The 23,989-nt window shown below is 37.3% G+C and overlaps 1 protein-coding gene across 2 annotated transcripts in view; it reads right to left on the bottom strand.

Annotated features, from left to right (window-relative positions):
* The window catches only part of MTMR9 (myotubularin related protein 9), a 54,071-nt gene extending 30,839 nt beyond the window's left edge, over positions 1-23,232 (bottom strand). The window contains exons 1-3 of one of the 2 annotated variants that reach the window (XM_044225051.1): positions 22,627-23,232; positions 10,113-10,221; positions 6,260-6,385 (exon numbers count right to left, since the gene is read on the bottom strand). In XM_044225051.1, coding sequence (XP_044080986.1) covers positions 6,260-6,385; positions 10,113-10,221; positions 22,627-22,808 — 417 coding nt within the window. In that variant the 5' untranslated portion in view covers positions 22,809-23,232. The remainder of the gene's footprint in view (positions 1-6,259; positions 6,386-10,112; positions 10,222-22,626) is intronic. The other variant, XM_044225052.1, reaches the window with a different exon arrangement.
* Between the last annotated feature and the right edge of the window lie 757 nt (positions 23,233-23,989).

Here is a 23,989-nt window from a genome sequence, read left to right as displayed (position 1 = left end):
CATTTTCATTTTTTTTTTAAAGATTTTATTTATTTATTTGACAGACGGAGATCACAAGCAGGCAGAGAGGCAGGCAGAGAGAGAGGAGGAAGCAGGCTCCCTGCTGAGCAGAGAGCCCGATGCGGGGCTCGATCCCAGGACTCTGAGATCATGACCTGAGCCGAAGGCAGTGGCTTAACCCACTGAGCCACCCAGGCGCCCCTTATTCATTTTCAGATTGCTTGTTGCCAATACAATTAGTTTTGGTATATAAATATTGATCAACCTTGCTAAACTTGTTTATGAGTTCTAAGTATTTCATTGATTTATACTCTTCTTTTTATTATTTCATTCCTTCCAGTTACTTTGCTCTTTTTTCTCCATAGCTTAAGTTGGTGATTTTAGACCTTTTCTCCTTTTTCAATCTAAGCATTTTAAAGCTCTAAGTTTCTCTTTAAATATTGCTTTAGCTGTATTCCACATATTTTATGTTGCATTTTTATTATCATTCAGTTCAAAATATTTTCTAATCTTCTTTATGATTTCATTTCTGATTCCTAGGTTATTAAAAGTATTTTGTTTAATTTATAAATATTCTGGGTATTCCTAACATTTATTTTGTTTGTCCCTTCGGTTTTTATTGTTGTTTTTTTCTTTCCCACCAGTACTATTAGATTATTTATTTTTTTAGAATTGCATTTTAATATTTGTATTAAATTTTAAATTATAGCTCTTCCCATTTTTAAAAAAGTAATTGCTCTAGGAAAGTGGTTCTCAACCAGGGGTGATTTTGCATAGAGGTAACTTTTGTCAATGTGTAGAGACAACCACAGGCAGGGGGAGGAATATTCTATTGGCATCTGGTGGTGCCAAAGATGCTGCCAAACATCCTACAATGCACATGACAGATTCTCACAATGAAGAATGTAACTGTAAAAGTATATTTATCCAATCAGCCACCGTACACCCAGTCACCTTTAACATTATAGTTTCCATATATGTCTACATACACTATAAACACCACAAAGGCAATGCTATAATCTTTAAATAGTCATGTATATTTAAAAAAATTAAAAAAAAATAGCCTGTTATATTTACCTAGGTATTTAGCATTTGCAATATTCTTCAATAATTCTAAATATTCAAGTTTCCCTTGTATTACTTCCCTACAGGCCTCTTGGCAATAAATTCTTAGTTTCCTTTTATCTGAAAATGTTCTCACCTTCGTTCTTTTTTTTTTTTTTTTTTTTATTTGACAGACAGAGATCACAAGTAGGCAGAGAGGCAGGCAGGGAGAGAGGGGGAAGCAGGCTCCCTGCTGAGCAGAGACCCTGATGCGGGGCTCGATCCCAGGACCTTGGGATCATGACCTGAGCCGAAAGCAGAGGCTTTAACCCACTGAGCCACCCCAGGTGCCCCCTCACCTTCCTTCTTGAAAGATATTTTCACCATATACAAAACTCAAGGTTGGCAGGTTTTGTTTCTTTCAGCACTTTATAGTTTTCTCTTCTGGTTCATGATTTCTGATGAACAGTCCACACTCATTTGATTGTTGTCTCTGTATATGTAGTGTTTCATTTTTAACTGGCAGCTTTCAAGAACTCCTTATTATTTCTCTTTGACAGGTTGCTACGAAGTGCTTATGTATATTTTCTGTGCATTTATCCTGTCTGGGGCTTGCTGAACTTTTTGAATTTATAGCAATCTTCAAGTTCGGTAAGTTTTTGAACATAATTGTTTTAAAATATATTTTCCACCTTATTCTCTCTACTCTCTCCTTCTGGTTCTCCATTTACATATATGTTAGACATTCTGATACTGTTACACAGGTCCCTGAGACTCTGCTTTTTTACTAAAACTTGTCCCCTCCCTCTTCTTTCTACAAAGTAAGTTCTATTGCTCTAATTCCAAATTCATTGGTTCTGTTTTTTGTCATCTCTTCTGCTTTTTAGCTCATTCAATGAATTTTTAATTTCAGATATAATTTTCACAAAATTCTAAAAGTTCCATTTGATTCTTTTTGTATTTTCTATCTCTCTGTTGGTATTTCCTACCTTTTTGTTTTGTTTTGTTTTTAAGCATATTTTCCTTTATATGAGAAATTGGACAGTTTTAAGAACTGCTTTAAAGTCCTTCTGTGATGGGCACCTGGGTGGCTCAGTCAGTCGGTCATCTGCCTTCGGGTCAGGTCATGATCCTAGTGTCCTGGGATCAAGCCCTGATGTTGGGCTCCCTGCTGAGTGGGGAATTCTGCTTTGGCTTCTCCCTCTCCCTCTGCTCTCCACATCCAGCCCCACCCTGCGCTCCCTTGCACACACTGTATCAAACAAATAAAATCTTTAAAAAAAAAAAAGTTCTTGTGTGATACTTTAAACATCTGAGTGAGTCATCTTGGGGTTGGTACTGCCAACTTTCTCCTTCAGAATGGGTCACAATATTTTAGCTTTATTTTAGATTGTATCCTGCAAATGTTGTGTTGTGGAAACTCTGCATTCCATTATAGTCCTTTGGTTTTTTTGTTTTGTTTTTTAAGATTTTATTTATTTGACAGAGAGAGATTACAAGTAGGTAGAGAGGCAGGCAGAGAGAGAGGAAGGGAAGCAGGCCCCCTGCTGAGCAGAGAGCTGGACGCGGGACTCTATCCTAGGACCCTGAGATCATGACCTGAGCCGAAGGCAGCGACTTAACCCACTGAGCCACCCAGGCGCCCATTATAGTCCTTTGAAGAGACTTAATGTTTTTTGTTTTAGTAGGCAATTAACTTTGTTAGATTTGAATTGCAAATTCTATTAACACCTGTGGTGCAAGGCAGCTCAGCTCTTGGTTCTGACGGATCTTAGTATGCTCCAAGCACACATCATTCACAATCAGCCACAAGTTCAAGGTTGTATACCACAGAACCAAGGTTCTTCTTCTTTAGCTCTCTGATGCCCCAAGCCATTCACCTGGTTCCTCCTACTAGACAGAAAGTGGGCTTTCTATGGGAATGTTAGCTGTTCCATGTTATCAATGCCACAACTATGCTGACCTCAAGACAAAGTTCCCCAAATAGGAATTTCATTCTGTCATTCACTTTCTCTGCATTTTGACTCCCCCAAAATATGCTGCTTTCTGCTCAATTACCAGAGCTTTCAGGTGGCAGGTTTTTTGTGTTTCATTTATAGTTTTTCACTGATGTCTGTAGGAGGTCTTCTCAGATAGAGGAGTTATTTGATCATAAGCGGAATCTTATTACCTTTTTTATATATAATTTCAAATAGATTGAGGGAGTACAGATATATCATGTATGACTATTTCAACAAAGTACCTGAAATAATCTTTCATGATATCCTAGAATAAATGCATGCTTCAAGTAGGAGAAACTCTAGAGATCATTTCTGTTCAACATTTTCATTTTGTAGACATGGAAACTAAGCCCCAAAAAGTCAAGCTGCCAGTAACATATCTGGGATGTAACACAAGATATCCTGATAGCTAGTTTTAGTACTGTCAATACCACACATTTCTTTTAGACATAATAATGAAGTAGGGACTGGCTAATATTTTAATTAAAAAGTTTTCAGATGGAAAAAACAACAACAACAACAACAACAAAAAACCCTTACTCAAAGAATACTGATTAAGTGACAGAGATGTAACCTGGCAGAGGACTTCTAACGATATACAGAAGGCTTTACTACCCTTTTGACCCATCCTGAATAAATTCACACCTACATTCATTCACTCGACTAATATTTACCCTTTGCCTATCATGTGCTAGCAATACAATAGGAAACTAGAATGATAATGGTTCCAGCCCTTGTAAAGTTTATATCTAGCAGCTTATATTCTAGACCAGGAAAGAGAAAACAAAAAATGAATAAGAAGTTTTGCATACCGCTGACTCTCTCCTACTTGAAACTCACTCGTCCCTTGGATTTTCCTCCATTCACCTCTTAAATGGTTCAATCCTTGTCATCCTTTTTACTTTAGATGCTTTCCTTAGGCAATCTCAGTCTCTCCTCATGGTTTCCAAAGAGTATTTGCTGATTACCCTCAGTTTTTCATTTTTAACAAGGACCTCTCAAGTAAGCTTCAGACTCTCTCTTCTATATATTCAATGATGTACCATACAGGCTCTTTGAACTGCCATCCCCCAAAATGAACTTACCTCATTCCCTTTAAACACATTTCTCTTTCTGTTTTTCTCTTCTCAATGGTATCATCCTAGATGCTACTGCCTGTTTTACCTTTCATCTCCAGTGATTGGGTCTCCAATGCCTTTTAATTCTACTTTCTGAATCTTTCTACACTATATCCAACCATCTTCTGTATATTTTTACAATAGCTTTTTAAGCAGTTTCTTAGCATTTTGCAACAGAATTGATTTTCAGTAACACAAATCTAATGTCATTTTCCCTATGCCTTGTGGATACTTTTGTCAGCACTTATTTCATTGTACTTGATTAATTAAATAACTGTTAGACTTTCAACAAGTAGAAGGAAGGAACCATGCTTTGCTCATCTTAAATTTCCATCATCTAATAATAGTAACTAAATACCTCAAACAAGGCATTAAAGATGTTCTCATTAAATCTGTGGATTATAAAATTTGCAGAAAAATACCAGAACTTCAAATATACAAACAACTTAAATAATTAGCTAAACCAAAAAGAAAATGCCTACTTGGAAAATTATTGAATCTAAACAAAAATTAGTAAGTAAATACAATAACAAAAACATAGGGCAGATCCCTTAGTAACACATATGAGAAAATGTATAAATGTTAGTTTATTCCATTATTAACTTAATTCTCAAAAAAGCAAATACAACTTTAAGCTGCCTTAAAGCATCAGTAATAGTTCCAATCTATACCAAGTGGTATGGGTACTGTATTTTAAGAGAATAAATGATAAAACGGAAGGTCCTGCTGGGATAAGCAACCAGGACAGTGTATGGCCCTGAGGCCACCATTATTAGAAAAAGTTGAAGTAAATACTGATATTTAATCTGCAGGAAATAAAACTTAATGGGGACATAAGAGTTCCTAATTTGAATAAGAGTTCATAGTAGAGGAATGAGATAAATTAAATGACACAAGGTAACATCAGAAACATTGGCTCTATGCACAGGAAAACAGAGATCAGCTAAGAATTAGAGCTGGCCCCAAATGGGACACCATTGTGTTTTTGCAAATTCTCCCACACTATGATTTCAAGCAGAGGCTAAATGACCACATCATGGATGTTTTTAGCATAGGGGATTTCTGCACAGAACAGGAGACTGATTTGAATGTTGACCTGTAGAAGGTAGACTTACACTGGTTCACTTACGGCACCTAACTCCAAGATAAATCATGGGTAAGTCCTTCGTACACATAGTGTTGGCTACCCAAACAAATCATCCAGACTTCTCCCTTCCTGATCACTACGTGACTGCCACTTTCCACCTAGGAAATAATTAAGGATTCCTCTAAGCTAATTGTTGGTGGTAGGTGATTACAGCAAAAAAGTATCATGCATTTAAGAATGCTTACTCTGCAGTTTTTAATGCAATAAAAACACTAAATGTAAGTGTAAATACAGGTAGTTACCCGTGAACTACATAAACATGCCCATACAATAAAAAAGTGACCTTCTGTTCCTTTATTACTTTGCTGACATGTACATCTTTATTCTTTAAGTTACATAGTCCCCTGATCCTTACTTCTTGACCACCACCCCCACAATACCAGGGCCCATTTACATAAGTGTGATGGAAGAAGAAAGAAGTAAAATTGTGAAGAATGAGAAAGAAAACCTGGTTCTAGTGACCTGGTCATAATAGCCCAAATTATAAAAACACAAAAATTATCCCCCGGAAAAAAATGATGTATGTTTCTCTAATGCTGTCTTAGGCACACAGCAGGTTCAACAGACTTTTGGGGATGGATCAGAACCCAATTACTACATACAAAGTTGTTTCTATGGAGACGATCTTAAAACAATCAACAATGAACTCAAGACAGGTCAGGAATATCTTCTTGAAGATCTTAATGTTTTACCAATATCATTTGCAAAATTTAAAAAAGTAACATCTGGGATCCAGCCGAAATCCACTAGAATAAAAATCCCTGCAGAACTGAAAACAAATTGTACAAATCTCTGAATGGCAGAAGCTTCAGTACTAACACTAACAGAAATTTCTTTCAGGCATGGAAAAGCAAACAACACCTTCTTGGTCGTCAAAAGGAAGGGATCATTTCACAAGTAAAGTATGGGTTATTTCTCGTTACACATAAGTTATCTCAAACGTTACTCACAGCAGAAGAGTAGAGTTCAAACTCTTGCTCAGGAAGGAAAGAATGCCAGCCATCTTCCATCACTTCAAACATGGGCCGATAAAAGAAAGGGTACATCAGAGTGATAGAGTCCAGCGTAGACAATGCCTAGGGCATAAAAAGGAAACAAAAGAAAGAGAAAGGAACTTACTGCAATTTGAAACATCTTCTAACTACCAAATCGGTATTAAATAAATACAGTCTAATAAGGATGCACACCTCATCTACTTCTCCAACATTGTATTTACCACTAGACACAATTATAGCTTACTGAAGCTGATCTCCATACTTTCAGCATCTAACAAGGTACTTGGCACATAGCATATGCTCAGTTAACATTTCATGAATGAACACAAGAACAAAAAAAGTGTGCACACCTATTCCAGAAGAAAAATTAAATAACTTCTTTTGATACCACTTAACAAAGCCTAATTAAAAAGGTCTAAATATTTCTAGGGATAGGAAAAGAAACAGGATCTGGTTAGAAAAAAGGCCTTGGCTCAAGATTCATATATTGAGTATATCAACATATGTACATTATTTAAAAATTAGTGTCTGTTAGTTACCATAAATAAAGATGTTACAGCTTGGTGGCCACGTATATTACCTTCATGTTACAGTGACCCATTCTCAAGCTGGGGCAACAACTCTGTGGTTCCCAAATGAGCCTAGAATCATCTGAAACACTCGAATTCTGGATAACATCAACAGGAAAACCTGACTAAATGGGAGGAACAGACAGATGGGACATCCTCCATCACCTGGCAGTTTCAATCTTCTGACAGGGGACTTATAAAAAACACTTCTACGGCTGGGAAAAAAGGTACCAAAATCAATTAGCATAATTCAAATTACAGTAATTATGGAGACACTCACCCAGGAGCCCAACCTCATGTTAGTTCTCCAAAACTCTCAGAATAAAGCTACCTTCCTCTAGGTCACAGAAAGACCAGATTCACAAACGAATGGGCCCAAGACTTTAAAAGCAGATTAGACATGTAGTTTAGCAGTTTAACAAAACAGCTTCATCCAATGTTATTCTTCCAACTGCCCATAAATCATGACACTTTTCCCCCAGAGCTCATAATACAGAAAATATGGAGAAGCATGGCTGTATAATCCACTATCCACTTCTATACAGTCTTTGGCTGCCAATCACACTAAACTGACCACTGAAGTGTCAATCACACTAACCTAGGTCACATGTGACCTAGGCCAGAGCTGCCGTTGTTCAGTACAAACATTACTTTACTAACTGTTTCACTTTTTAAAAATTTTGTTTTTAAGATATTCTTTGCAATATTTTTTAAAAATTTCATCTTTACGGAGGTAAAACTGGCAAATAAAACTAAGATATTCAAAATGATGATATGATACATTGTGAAAGGACACCCCCCTGGAGTTAATTAACATATCCATCACATATATTTGCCTTTTGTTGAAAACATTTAAGTTCTACTCTCTTAGAAAATTTCAATTATACAATAATATAGTTTTATTGACTATAGTTACCATGCTTTACATTTGATCCTAAGACGTTATTTATCTTATAACTGTAAGTCTGTAACTTTTACGAACCTCTCCTTATCTCCCTCAGCCCCTAGCAACCACTTTTTCACTCTCTGTTTCTCTAAGTTTTTTTAGTATTTAGGATTCCACATATAAGCAGTAACATGCAATATTTGTCTTTCTCTTTCTGGTTTATTTCACTTAGCATAATGCCCTCCAGTTTCACCCTTATTGTCATAAATATCAGGATTACTGTTTTCTATGGCTGAATAATATTTTATTGATACACAGATAAATATCATATTTTCTTTATCCATTCATCTGCTGACAGATACTTAAGCTATTACCATATTTTAGTTATTATGAATAATGCTGCAATGATCAAGGGAGTAAAGATAGCTCTTTGAGATGATTTTGTTTTCTTTGCATATATATCCAGAAGTGGGGCTGCTGGGTCATACAGTAGTTCCACTTTTAATTTCTTGAGGAACCTCCATACTGTTTTCCATAGTGGCTGGTACAACCACAATTTTAAATGCAAATCAACAGCCACTTTAGTAGGTAATAAGCACTCATATTCTGACTTGTGATCACATATTATGTCACTAGGACTTTTCCTTTAAACACATTAATGCTGAAAGAACTGAAAACATTTCAATTCCAAAAGACAGTGGAACCTACACAGAAAAAAGCTTTATTAGGCTTCCTGCTATATTTTAGAAAACTGAGCACTTGCCAGTTAGTCTTCCAATGGGATTCTATTTGTGGCAGCAAAATATATTAGGGTATATGGATTCTTGATTAGAAAGACTAGCTCAACTGTTTTATATAAGAAATTCACTTGTTACTACCAAGTTTTGTCAAGATGGATAGGGGAGGCAGGAAGGAATTGGATACTAAGAAAAGGCAAGAGACCAAGTTTACAATGTATATTTGTATGTTGTAAAATAATTAATAGATCATTCACTTTCTGAGGTCAAGAGTTTCTACATACTCAGTTTCTAAAGTACTTCAGGTACTATATACAGCCAATTAAACAACTGATTCGTGTCAGATGCTAACAAAACTAAGTAAATGCAATCAGAAAGTGGGTAAAAGGCTTTGCCCTATATTTCCTTTACCATTATCCTTCACCATAAGCAACTTCACTAACATCCACCAACCAGCTATATTTTAAGTTTTATATAAAAGGGAGAAGAAGAAAAATGTAGACTGATTAGTGAAAATCCAAACCCACAGCAGAAAAAAAAAAAGCTCAAATGAAATGGGTCAGTAGTATTCCCCTGCCCAAAGAGCAGGACAGTGTTTCAATTTAACAGCCTAGAAACCACAGAGTGTATTCCTTACCCATGTTCACAAATTTGGCCAAATCAACGTTACTACATCACTTCCAAACAAGAAGATAAGCAAGACAAATAGTTCAGCTCATCTTCTCATTTCCTCTAAGAAAATTCAGCAAAGGCAGAAAGTAAACCAGTTCCATGCCATTTTTCTCAGCATGACAGGTTTTTTTTTTTTAATTTCTCTATTCTTGTTTAAAAAAGCAAACAAGATCCTAATTACAGATTTTTAAACTTTTCTGTCTCCTTTTAGTAGTTAAGTCAATAGCATTCATTCTGGATACAAAGACCAGATTAGTCACTCAAAGACCAAAGTGGGGAAAAAGTCGATGTGTCTATAATTGTCTAAAAATACTATAAACAAAAAGTTAATTGCTGTAATTAAGTGACAATGATTTAAAACAAGGCAATTTAAAATTTGAGTGTAAACCAAAATAGTTAGTTTGAATGGGTAAGAAAATGGTGTGAGCTCTTCCATTTAAATATTAAATTATCCAAGCAAAATATCTATTATTTGTTATCTGAACAGATACTCAATACTGTTGCTACGAATATAAAACAAACATGCTCTGTCTTAAGCAAACACGATGTAGGGAAAATTACAACTTACTAAAGACAAACAAAGACTATAATCATTGGTGATAATCCCCTGCTTTATAAAAGAAGTTACTTTTTAGAAAAACCTTATAATATATACACACAGTGGAGTATTATTGAGTCTTAAAAGAGAAGGAAATCGCATCAAATGCTACAAGTGAACCTGGAGGAATAAGTCACACTAAAAACTATTAAAAGTCAATAAAATCTTATTATATTCCTATAATAATGAATCAGGGTGAGGCCTTTCCTGTCAATTTTCAGTATGTGAGTCACAGAATATGACCAACCATCTACTAAAAAAACATAAGAGCCACACTGAGTCAGAATATAAGGTTCTTTTTTAATTACTATTTATTTTCATCAGATTTTTCCTCTGAAATATTTACCTCAATGGAACTGGCTATATTCAAACATTCTTCCATTCCAGGAATATCCAACTGAATTATTCGAAAATCTTTACATTTTATGATGATGGTACCCAGTGGTCCCACAAATCTGTAAAAAATTACAAATTATGCTTAAGAACATATATTTCTATCTTTAAACATATGACTATCTCCTTAAAAAGAGAATGTTGTTGTAATTACCATCTATATTCAACTTTCTTCTCCCAAATTAGTCTAATTAAGGAAGAGTCAGGATTGTATATTAAAAAATGTGAGCCATAAATTATTTTAAATAGATGTACTTAAAATTTTCTGAATTCATAACTTCACTTAATGAAGATTATTCGGGGCCTTACTTCAAAGAATAGAGAAAAAAAGATCTGTAATTAATATGTTAAATGTTCATAGAGCATAGGAAAACACTTTCAGATTTTATTTACTTTCAAGCTTGTAGTAGTTGATTTTAAATATATGTATCTCTTATTCAGTCTTTAAAAACTATTAACTTACATTATATATTCTAAATGCCATATCTACTCATAGCTTTTGTATTGGTAAATTTTGTACAAATATAATTTTACCTTGATTGCAATTTTTGTCTTCTTTTTATTATTGTTGTTTTGTTTTGTATTTGCTGACAGCTCTGAGTTTTCTTGTGCTTTGCCACTGGTTGGCCCCTTTCTTTTCCATTAATACTTCTGAGTATTCCCTAAACTAGGAATTCTTAGATTGACCAAATACTATTCATTTTACTTATATTTTGCCCAGTTTAGAAAGGCAATTCCCACGGCTACTCTTCCTGAGCTCCATCTCAACTGTAAGCACCCCTATGCCTCACATCACTGCCTTGTCAATTTGGACAGGCAAACATTATAAGCACAGGTCAAACGCTACTAAAGGTAATTCTACCAGACATCCACAACCTATCAACACACTGGAATGCCTCTTATCAAATATATTTGGAAAACTCACACTCTTGGCACTTCTACTTCCGGCAAAGGTATGACAAGAACCATATTTACCCTCCCACCTGAAACAACCAAAATAACTGGACAAACTATACGAAAGAACTATCTTCAAGACACTGGACATCAAGCAACAAAGAACAGATATCTCTGGGAGAAGGGAAAAAAGGTGAATCCTACAATTACCCCAGTTTACAGTTTTGAGAGTTTCCAAGCTACAGAAGGGGGAACATGGGTGAAAACTGATAGTCTGAGGAAAGCCTCTATATTAGAAAGAAAGTTTCATATTAGTGACTTCAGATTCTACTACACTAAAAAAAGAAGAGCAAGTCAAATTCAAAGAAGACATTAAATAAAGATTAGAACCAAAATCAATGAAGTAGAAAAAAGAAAATTATAGGGAATAATAAAAGCAATGGTGATTGCTTGAAAATAATAAAAGCAATAAACCACTAGCCAAAGTGATCAGGAAAAAAGTCAGTCTCAATTTACCAATATCAAAAATGAGAGAAATAAGAATCACTACAAACTGTATAGTATAGTATTAAAAAAAGAATCACTACAGACTAGGAACAGCTTTATGCCAATAAATTCAACAGGGTAAATGACATGGACCAATTCCTCAGAAGACACAAACTCAAGAAGAACATAATTAGTTCTATAGCTATTAAATAAACTGTAATTTTCATGAAAATCTTCCCCACCAGAAAACCCTCCAGGCCTAAGTGGCTTCACTGATGAATTCTATAAAACATTTTAGGAAAATATAATACCAATTCAAGACAAAGTCTTTCAGAAAGTTGAAGAAGAGGCAATTATTTATCAACTCATTCCATGAGGCCAGCATTACCCTAATATAAAAAACAAACAAAGACAAGAAAACTATAGACCAATATCCCTCAGGAACACAGCTGCAAAATTTCTAATCAAAATATTAGCAAATTAAATCCAATAATATCTAAAAAGGGTAATACATGATGAACAGTTGGGGTTTATCATTTGAAAATCAAAGCAATTTATCATATCGCCAAACCAAAAAAGTAAAACTATACAGACGAACATCACAATAGATACTGAAAAAGCATTTGGCAAAATTCAACATCTATTCCTGATCTTAAAAAACAAAAACAAAAAACCCCACTCTTAGCAAACCAGGAACAGAAGGAAACATCTTCAACCTGATAATAGCATTTACCAAAAGAAAACAAAACGAAAAACAACAAAACAAACCTACCACTAATCACAGACATAATGGTGAAAGACTAAATACTTTTTCACTAGTATCAGGAATAACAGAGATGTTCACTCTCATTGCTTCCATTCAACACTGTACTGATAGTTAATGGCCAGTGCAATGAGTCAAGAAATAAATGGTACCCAAATTGGAAAAGAAGAAATAAAGCTATCTTTAGTGGCAGATGACATGACTGCCTATTTAGAAAAGCTAATAAAAAATATAAAAAAACCCTACTGGAATTAAAAAGTGAGGTTAGTAAGGTTGCTGGGTACAAATTCAGTACACAAAACTCAATAGTATTTCTATATACTATTGCAACAATTGTTTAAAATATTCAGGACTTGGTTTTTATTTAGGATGACAGAGCTGACAGATCAGGAGACGACTGTCATTGGAAAGACAGTTTGTGATTCACAGTTCTCAAAAGGAGGGGGCACGCCATGTCATGCAGGGTGTCAGGAGGCAGACAGTGCAAGAGGAAAGCATGGGCCAGAACTTTTACTGTAAGTTTTCACAGAAAGGAATGGGAAAGGCAGGGTAGCTGAGCAAATTTAGGATTAAGTAGTTTGAATAATTGTCAGGCTCTGGATTATACAGATGATTCCGAGTTGTCTGTACCTGGCCCTGGAATAATGCAGGAGAGGAGAAAATAGTAGTCCTGAGTGCAGAAGCCTGATATGAGGAGGCAGATAAGGTTCCGGACTCTAGATTGGTTGGTGTGCATACCAAAGGTATACTTGCAGACAAGTTTGTAGCTATTTGGAGTAAATAGCTAACTCTGAGAGTCCCTCTCCAGGTCTGCAAGGCCTGAAGACTTCTATGGCAATAAATAATTAATACAAAGCAGTTCGAAATTGAAATTTTAAAAATACTATTTGAAAGAGCATCCAAAAATGTGTAATAAATGGGGAAAATGGGGGAAATCTGTCAAAAGATGTCTGAAATCTGTAAGTGAAAACTAAAACATACTGTTGAAAGATATTAAGCACCTAAATAAAATGAACGGAGACATATACTTTGTTCATGCGACAGAAGACTTAAAGATATCAGATGTCAATTTGGAACAAATTTATTTATCAACAGATTCAACACAATTCCAATAAAAATCACATAGACTTTATTTATTTACTTATTTATTTTTAGAAATTAACAATCTGATTCTAAAATTCATACAGAAATGCAAATGACCTTAAATAGAAAAATTTTTAATAAGAACATTCCTAGATAGTTAACACTACATAATTTCAACTTACTATGAAGCTACTGTAGGGGCAACTGGGTGTCTCAGTTAGTTAAGCACTTGACTCTTAATTTTGGCTCAGGTCATGATCTCAGTTCATGAAATCAAACCAAGTCAGGCTCTGTGCTCAGCAGGGTGTCTGCTTTTCTCCCTCTACCCCTCCCCACCTTCATGTGCATGTGCGCACGTTCTCTCTCTCTCTAAAATAAATAAATAAATATTTTTAAAAAACCTACTGTAATTAAGACTGTGGTAATGTAATAGCACCAAGATAAACAGATCAATGGAACAGAAAAGAATCTAGAAATATATGGACAAAGGTGCAAAGAAAATTCATTGAAGAAGAGGTAAAACAATCAGATATCCATATGCAATATACATACATACATATATGTGTACTATAAACCATATATAAAAACTAACTCAAAATGGATCATATACCTGAAGATAAAACCTAGAACTATAAAACTGCTGGAAAAAAATATGAGCAAAAATCTTTGTGACCTTGGGTTAGGCAAAGATTTCTAAGATAAGACACTACAACCCCAATCTATAAAAAGAACTAATAAATTGGGCTTCTTCAGAATTTAAATTATTTACTCTTTGAAAGACACTGTTAAAGAGAAAGAAATGGCAAACCAAAGACTGAGAGAAAATATTTGCAAATCTTATTTGATAAAAGACTTGTACCTAGAATATATTTAAAACCAAACCAAAACGAAACAAGGGGTGCCTGGGTGGCTCAGTGGGTTAAGCCTCTGCCTTCAACTCAGGTCATGATCCCAGGGTCCTGCGATCGAGCCCCGCATTCGGCTCTCTGCTCAGCAGGGAGGCTGCTTCCCCCTCTCTCTCTGCCTGCCTCTCCGCCTACTTGTGATCTCTGTCTGTCAAATAAATAAAATCTTTAAAACAAAACAAAACAAAACAAAAAAACCAAAATGCTCAAAACTCAATAAAGTAAAGTATTTTGGAAAGATAGTGGAGTAGGAAGCACCAAGAATCTGTCTCCCATCTAGACAACAATTTCACTGGCATGATCTGCTTGATGTGACTATTGTGACTCTAGGGTCTATTAAGGCTTGCAGCTCCCAGGGGAAAGACTTGAATGATAGATTCTGGATAAATTCAGCTCTTAGCAAACTAGCAGCTACACACCCTAGCCATGTGATGGGCAACTATGCACATGTTCCTGGAGCAGCCCGTGCACAGTCTGAGGAAGCCAAGCTGGGCAAAGACACGGTCTACTAAGCATCAGAGAAAAAAGATCCTGTCCTCCAGCTATCAGGGATCTGTGCTCTGACTGCTGATTACTGCTTCTGATCACAGCCATGCACAGGCCAGCAGTCATTATTGTTGTGCCTCTCCCTATTGTAAGTGTCCCCCAAAAGTAACTTCCAGGTAATTTAAAGGCCGGTCCTCTTTCCCCTCCCAATCCTCATTTCATATTTCACTTTTCTCCCTTCAAAAGACAGACATTAAAGATTAGGACATTCAAAAACAATTACATATATGAGGTAAATGCCCAGGGAAAAGCTCAGAAAAGAGCTACTAGATCACCTTAAATTTATACTTCAGGCTGATCCCTGGCATAGAAAAAACTTATAACAATAATAATAATTATAAGTAAATAACTATTATTAGAAAACAAACAAACAAAAACAGCAAACCCTGGAGAAGGGGAAGAATCTGATTTCCAGAGTCAGTCACCTTGTTAATAGATCAAATGTCCAGTGTTCAACAACAAAAAATCACATGCCATACAAATAAGAAAGTATGGGCCACTCAAAGGAAAAAAGTACATCAACTGAAACTTTCCCTGAAAAAGACAATGGCAGATTTACTCGATAATGATTTTAAAACAATGGTCTTTAAGATGCTCAAAGAACTAAAGGAAGATGTGGAGAAAATCAAGAATATGCTGTATGAACAAAATGGAAATATCAATAAAAAGGGAAAAACCTTAAAGAACCCCCCTCCCCCAAATGCTGGAGGTGAAAAGTGCAAGAACTGAAATGAAAAATTCACTAGTGGGATTCAAAGGTAGATGTGAGCAGGCAGAAGAAAAATAGGTGAACCTGAAGATAAAATAGAAATTATCAGGTCTGAGGAAGAGAAAGAGAAGAGATTGAAAACAAGTGAATAGAACCTAAGGACCTGTGGGATACCTATAAGAGAACCAACATACACACTGCAGGAGTCCCAGAAAGAGAAGAAAAAGGGACAGAGAGAATATCTGAAGAAATAATGGTGGACAAATTCCCCAATCTGATGAAAGACATGAATATAAACATCCAAGAAACTCAACAAACTCCACGTAAGATAAACTCAGAGAATCACACCAAAACGCATTTTAATCAAACTTTCAAAAAACAAAGAGAAAATCTTGAAAGCAGCAAGAGGGAAACAAATTGTCACATACAACAAGAAAGCCACAATAAAATAATGAATAGATTTTGCATCAGAAACTTTGAAGGCCAGAAAACAGGCAGCTTATATGTTCAAAGTATTTAAAAAAAGAAAAAAAAAAAGCCATCAACTAAGAATCCTATATCCAGCAAAAGTGTTCTTCAAAAGTAAGGGAGAAATTAAGACATTCCTGGATAATCAAAAGTTGAGGAACTCATGAGCACTACAAGAAATGCTCAAGGGAGTTCCACAAGGTTAAATGAAAAGACACTAGGCAGTAATTTGAAGCTATATAAAGAAATAGAGATCTCAGTAAAGGTAAATACATGGGTTGTTATAAAACCCAATATTATTTTAACAATGGTTTTTTTTTTTTTTTTAAAGATTTTTTATTTATTTATTTGAGAGAGAGAGACAGTGAGACAGAGCATGAGCGAGGAGAAGGTCAGAGAGCAAAGCAGACTCCGCGAAGCAGACTTCCCATGGAGCTGGGAGCCCGATGTGGGACTCGATCCCGGGACTCCAGGATCACGCCCTGAGCCGAAGGCAGTCGTCCAACCAACTGCGCCACCCAGGCGTCCCTTTAACAATGGTTTGTAACTGTGCTTTTTGTTTTCTACACGATTTAACAAAGTAATACATTCAAAGAAAAAAAATTAGTAGTATAAAAGCTATTATTACTGTATTACTGTAACTTTGGTTTTTAACTTCAAATTTTGTTTACTATATAATTTAAGAGACTATTGCATTTATAAGAATTATTAGTTTATGTTTGGGAACATAAAATGTATTAAGATGTAATTTTGTGACATTAATAATGAAAAGCAGTAAAGCCAGAGTTATAAAGGAGCAAACTTTTTGTATGTTATTGAACTTAAACTGGTATAAATTCAAATTAGAGTGTTATAACTCTAGGATGTTAAATGTAATCCCCATAGTAATTACAAATAGCTACAGGATATATATAAAGGTAACCGAGAAAGAAATTTAAACATTTCACTACAAAAAATCAACTACACAAAAAAAGAACATTAAGGGACAAAAAGCTGTAAGTCATACAGAAAACAAATAGCACGGTTACATAAGTCCCTACTTATCAATAACAACTTTAAATGTACATGAATTAAAAAAAACTGTCCAGTAAAAAGACAGAGGTTGGCAGAATGAATAAAAACATGTTAACCAACTATATGCTGTCTTGAGTCAGGAGATTCAAGATCCAAAGACACAAATGGGTTAAAAGTGAAAAGACAGGAAAAAAAATATTTCATGCAAACAGTAACCAAAGACAGACAAAATAGACTTTAAATCAGAAATGGTTACAAGAGACAAGGAAGGACATTATATTCTAATAAAAGATTCAACACAGCAAGCAGATAAAACCATTAAGAAATAATTACACACTTAACTAAGGCAATCAAAATATATGAAGCAAAAACTGACAGAACTGAAGGAAAAAACAGACCTACAATAACAGTTGGAAACTTTAATACCCATTCACGATAATGGCTAGAACAATCAGACTGAAGATAAATAAGTAAATAGACATTTAACACAATAAACCAACTATATATAACAAACATACACACATTAGCTACCCAACAACAACAGAATACACATTCATCTCAAGAGCCTATGAGACACTTTCTAGGACAGACTATATGTTAGGCCACAAATAAAAATCCCAGATTTAAAAAGATAGATATCTTACAAAAGTATCTTCTCTGAACACAATGGGATAAAATTAGAAATCTACAACAAAAGGAAAACTGAAAAATTGACAAAACTATGGAAATTAACAATGCACTACTAAACAACCTAGGGATCAAAGAAGAAATCACATGGTAAATTAGAAAATGGAAAAAATGGAAACAAACACATTACAAAACCTATGGGACACAGAGAAAGCTATACATGTATGAAACCACTTAAAATATGATGGATCAGTCAAGAATGGTATAGGCAAGTATTAGGAAATGGTATTAAGAAAACTGGCTTGCTACCTGGAAAAAACACTTGAAACAAATGTAGAATCTAAATGAATTAAAGACCTAAAATTGAAGGGTAAAACTATAAAGCTAACATAGAAGAAAACGTAGATAATATCCTAGTGATCTTGGGATAAGGAAGGACAAACAATAAAGTAAAAATTGCACAAACAATAAATTAAAAAATAATGAATTCTGAATTAAAATTAAGGCCTTCTGCTCAACAAAGACCACCACAGAAAAGTCAACAATTGGTTGAGAGACTAGGAGAAGACATCTTCAATGTCTAAATTAAAACCTAGAGAGTATACAAGGAACTGGTGCAAATCAACACTAGAAAGACAGCAAACCCAATTTTTAAAAGTGGGTCAAGAAATGCAAGAAAGGAAAAAATATTTAGTTGAATTGATAATAAGTCTATACAGAGACACTTAGACTCATCAGTAATTAGAGAAATACAAATTAAAACAAAGAGATACTATTCATAGTCATCAGACTAGCAAAACTTAAAAAGACAATTATACCAAATGTTGCTAAGAATGTGGTGGAAATAGGGACCATGGTGGGAGGGTCAAAGGGACTAGTCATTTTGGAAAGTCCTCAGCATTACTTGGTGAAGCGAACTAATTTTATGTATCTGCTTTCTGGCTCGGGCCCATCCTGAACACAAGCTCAGAGAAATTCCTGTACAAGACTGTAAGTGGACCCAAACAAGTACATTTTAAGTATGTTGTGATAGCAGGGAGTTAGAAGTTATCTAAAGGGTCAGGTAAGTAAAATGTTTTAAACAATTTGGAATTCGGTGCTGCAGTCAGAAGCAGTGAAATGGATGTATACACAGCAGTATGAAGACTACTGAATTAATGTTGAGAAATAGAACAAGATCTGCAACATAATCCTACTGAGAGAAATTAAACTTGCACATGACAGTGCTATATATTTTATAGGGATATATATATATCCTTATATGTACAGCAACACTTAACATACTTGCCTGAAGCGAATGAGGATGAGGTGGAAAATAGGGGTGAAAATTAGGGCTTGAAGAAGATAAAATATTAAAAAAAAAAAACAAGAAAACCTTGCGATGAATCTATCATGAAAATGACAAGTTCTCAACTGAATAGGATTAACTCAACTTTCTATATCTGGGATCCATGAAAAGAAAAACATACAATTGTAAAACTTAATAAAACCCTGTGAGCTGAAAGGATCTAATAAAATTGTACATGCAGTGCACATGAGAGCATTCGATGAGCTTGTAAAGCATCAAACATAAGTTACTAGATATGAGAAGGGTTGTCGTCCTCCGTGTGATAGAATTGAGAGGTTCAGAGAGGCTAAGTGGCTTGCCTAAGGACACCTGTGTAACAAGAGACAGATCTAAAGGAGTCATCCTCAATACTGTGCTTCCTTTACATCCCCTTTACAATTCACTAACAAAGCATGGCAGCTCAACCTTCAAAATACATCCCAAACCTGACCGCTTCTGCTCTTAAGTCACCATCACCTTCTCCCTGAACTACTCAACAGTCCCCTAATTGGGCCTGCTGCTTCTGCGGGATTGCCACTCTGCAATCCGTCTTCTGCCAGTGGCTAGAACCAGCTTCTAAAAAGTCTATCAGCTTACTTCCTTGTTTTCAACTCTCCAAAGAGCTTCCTTTGAAAACCATCACAATGGCAAAGAAAGTCTGAGCCACCTGTCCCCGCTTATCCCTCCAATCAGCTTCTGCTACACCCCTAGCCTCTACCCTTGCTCACTGCCCTCCAGACACACTGGCCTCTTCATTCTTCCCAGTACATGCCAGGCCTATTCCGGTCTTTGCAATGGCTGTTCCCTCTGGCTGGAATGCTTTCTTCTGATACTCACATAGCTAGCTTCCCCTCTTCCTTCAGATGTCATTCATTTGTTCATTTATTTTTAAAGATTTTATTTATTTATTTGACAGAGAGTGAGTGAGTAAACGAAAGGAGTAGCATGCAGAGGGAGAAGCAGGATCCCCATGGAGCAGGCTCCTCAATGCGGGGCTTGATCCCAGAACCCAGGGATTATGATCTGAGCGGAAGGCAGATGCTTCACTTGAGCCATCCGGGTGTTCTGGATATCATTCATTTAAATGTCACTTATCTTTTCTGAAATCTCTTCTAAGAACACTGCCTCCTGGCATTCTCTATCCTCCCATCTTTCTCTATTTTCCCTCCTGGCACCTACAACCTGATGTTGTTATTTACCTATTTGTCGATTTATTTGACTATCTATCCCCTCCACTAGTACACTAGCTCTTTGACCTCCTTAGTCACCACTATACCTGCAGAGCCCAGATGGTGCTAAGCACACAGAAGTATTTCTTGAGAGCAATAATTAAACTCTAAGCTGACCACCTATCTCGTGCTCTTTCCATCACATCATGCTGCTTCTGGGAAAAAGAGACGTATATAGAGTTTGTCATTTCTCCCCTAACAGATTAAAGGTCATGTCTTACATACTTTTTTAAGCCCTACCAGGCTTAGCATATAGTAAATGCTGGGTAAGTATGAAATGAAAGTGTGAAAAGCAACCATGAAATAAGAAAAAGAGAAAAGGGAGTTGGTGGTATGGAGAAACTCTAATTTGTATTCTGTGGCATCACTGATCATTTAGGGTTAATCCGTCTTATACTTGCTATGTGCCTATCTGCCCAAGTTAGGTGTTTTGAAAGAGATAAAAATTAACCAAATATAAGTCCTGGCTTCAAGGACCTAACATATACGTAAATATTAAAATACCAATTTAAATATATACTTATTAAAGAAGTATAATTAAAGAGTTATAGGATTTCAAGGTGAGGAGAATTACTTCTAGTTGTGGAAATTATCAGAAGAACCCACAAAAGAGAGGGCAGTTAAAATGGTTATACTACCTATTGATAAATGAGTAGCAACTGGATGATAGCTTAGGAACTAAAAGATAAGAACTACACTTTATTCATCCTGGTGTTCTACATGCCTTAAAAAATGTTGAGAATATAACGACATTAAATAAATCTTCAACAAACTTGGGAGGAACGAGGCATTCCAGGCAGAAGGAAGAGCATTGGTAAGATACAGACCGGAGAACGCAGGCCATAGTGAAGCAAAAATAAAAAAGTGAGGATTGGCTAATAGAAAGGGTTCATGAGGGACACCTGGGGGACTCAATCAGTTAAGCGTCCGCCTTGGGCTCAAGTCGGGATCCTAGGACGATCCCCGGAGCCTGGGATCTGCCCAGTATCTGGCTCCTTGCTCAGTGGATAGCCTACCTCTCCCTCTCCCTTTGCACCCCTCACCCCCACTTGTGCTCTCTTTCAAATAAATAAATAAATATCCTAAAAAAGAAAAAAAAAAAAGATTCATGAAAGGGAATGGCAAGCACTAAGGTGGAAAAAATAAGTTAGGGCCAGACATGGAGTAACATGAATGACACAGTAGAAGGTTTATACTCTATTCTGTAGGCCAGGAAAGACCACTGAACACTTTTACACAGGACAAGGTGATCTGAGGAGTCTAGTAGGAGCCCTCTGCATGAAAAATAAATGAATCTGTCATCAATTCATCCACACTGTTTCCAATGCTACCACTGGTAAATACTGTCTTTTAAGGCATAACCTCCCTAGGAATCTTCTTAATATCCAAATTCTCTTGAAACATAATTTTTAAAAAGCTGCTGTCATTCTTTTTTTTTTTTTTTAAGATTTTATTTATTTATTTGACACAGAGAGAGCGATCACAAGCAGGCAGAGAGGTAGATGAAGAGAGAGAGAGGGAAGCAGGCTCCCCGCTGAGCAGCGAGCCCGATGTGGGGCTTGATCCCAGGACCCTGAGACCATGACCTGAGCAGAAGGCAGAGGCTTAACCCACTGAGCCACCCAGCTGCCCCTGTTGTTATTCATTTATACTTTAGCATAAACTGGGTAATCAATTCACCTTCTCCTGATTAGAGTCAAATACACAGAGCCATTGGGGAAATAAGAATTTTGACTCAAAAGTATAACTTTTTGACTCTGAGACACCACCTTAGAAAGACAGTCGGGAGGGTGGGGGAGATTAACTATTAATACCTTTGTTTAAGAGCCAGTTCTGTTTTTGCCCACCCCCCATAGTAGAACTTAGTAAGGATAAAGAGTCTCCCATAGTAGAAGTATTTAATCAATGACCCTGAAGGTAAGAAATAAGAAATATGATAAACCATTTTTGAAGGAAAGAAAAAGTTTTGTGGAATTTAGACACTACATACTAAGTTCTTTGAGTTTTCCTCAGAAGAGGCAAGGAAAGACTTCACCTAAATCATTCAACCACTTTCTGGAACTGTGGCGGGCAAGTAATAATCCAAGGAATATGAGGGTGCAAGAACAAATGTTTTTTTTTTTTTTTTTAAAAAGGTTAAAAATTCACCCAAGTGATGTTTTGTACCAAAAATGATAATCAGCCTGATAACAACCATATAACCCTGGGAATTCCATCCGGATGTAATGGAAATCAAGCATCTCACTGGGATGGTTTTCTGCTTTCTAAAATTCATACCCTCAATCTAGGCCGGAGAAGGGTCATTTTGCTGGCGGGCTAGGCGATGGGGCGCAAGGAAAACACTGGACGCGTGGCTTCAGACGTCCACCTAAAACCCCCCGGGTTCCCGACGGAAAGAGGTAGAATGGGCACTCACCGCTTGTCAATGGCGTCGATGTTTGAATGGAGGAGCCACAGCTCCTCCGTGTTGTCCTGCCGGGAGGACAGGATCAGGTGGTGACCAGTCAGACACAACGTCCCTTCGACGGCGGGATAGAAAGGCCGGTGCAGCACCACATTGTCCACCCGCGGGGTCTTAATTAGCTCCGCAAACTCCATGTTTCCCCGCGGCCGGAGCCACGGGACTCCCCGGGTCCCGGAGGTCCGAGGCGGTCACAGCGCCGCAGGGCTCGGGAGGAGGATGACCGGGCCCCCGGCAGGCTGGAGGGGTGGGGACGGGGCGGGGAGACCGGGCCCCGCCCTAGGCTCGGGTGGGCGCGGCGAGGCCTGCGGTCACAGTCACTGGCCGCGGGAAGAGGAGGGCTGGGGCTGGAGCAGGCCGGGGCGTCTCTCTCGAACTCCGGGTGCCCCCAGGCGCAGGTCTCGAGCGAAAAGAAAGCTCCGCGACAGGCCCAGCAGCCGCCGCCGCCACCTGGGGACCCGGCCTCGGCTGGGCAGGCTGAAGGGAGAAAGAGGAGGCCGCTTTAAGGCCAGTTTCCAACACCGAGCCGCTGGGGACTCCTGGCGGAAGTAGCGGCTGGGAGCCGGAGACTAAAGCAACTCCGGGCGGAAGCGGTGGAGCTCGAAACTCGGAAGACTGGGAAGTCAGAGCCGGAAGTCATTCCCCTTCCGGAAGAGAGTGCTTCCGGAAAAACAGACCTCGGAGGTTTGTTCTCGTACGAGAAAAGAGCTCTTCATTACCTTCATGCCCACCGCCGTATTTCCCACCGACTCCAAATAGTCGGTATCAGAAGAGGCCGGGGAAGATGGAACGACGAGAAGAGGTCCTTGTCTGCCTCCCTGCACTTGAGTGTTATCCCCCCTCCAAGGGCTCTTCACAGCGTGGGGCTGTCGTAAATTGTGAGATGACAAGTGTGGGATCGAATGAGTGATTGTGACCGTAGAGAATCCTCCAGGTGTAAGGGAGAAACCCAGGGCCCAGCACCCCAGTCCCAGAGATCGCCGCGCCGCAACTCTTCCTTTTCCTTACTCAAGGTTCTGTGACCTTGAGCAAGGAAAAGGAAAAGCATGCAAACCTCTACGAAAAAAGACCTAGGAAGAAATAACATACAGTGCACAGAAGAGGAAAAGATTAATCCTGTCCAGTGAGGAAGCTGAAGTGACTTGTTACAGCAATCTGTAGCAGAGATGGACTTCAATCTAAATCTATGAAATCAAGGTATTAGGGCTTTGACACCACCACACAGCCTCCCCATTAGAAACAGTGCCACTTGATTCTGGGGTCCCGGGATCGAGCCCCGCATCGGACTCTCTGCTCGGCGGGGAGCCTGTTTCCTCCT

This window comes from Neovison vison, chromosome 11 (assembly GCF_020171115.1).
Source record: "Neovison vison isolate M4711 chromosome 11, ASM_NN_V1, whole genome shotgun sequence".
In the NCBI taxonomy this organism is placed as follows: domain Eukaryota; kingdom Metazoa; phylum Chordata; class Mammalia; order Carnivora; family Mustelidae; genus Neogale; species Neogale vison.
Note: the sequence above shows the minus strand (reverse complement) of the source record. Positions and strands in the feature narration are given on the sequence as shown.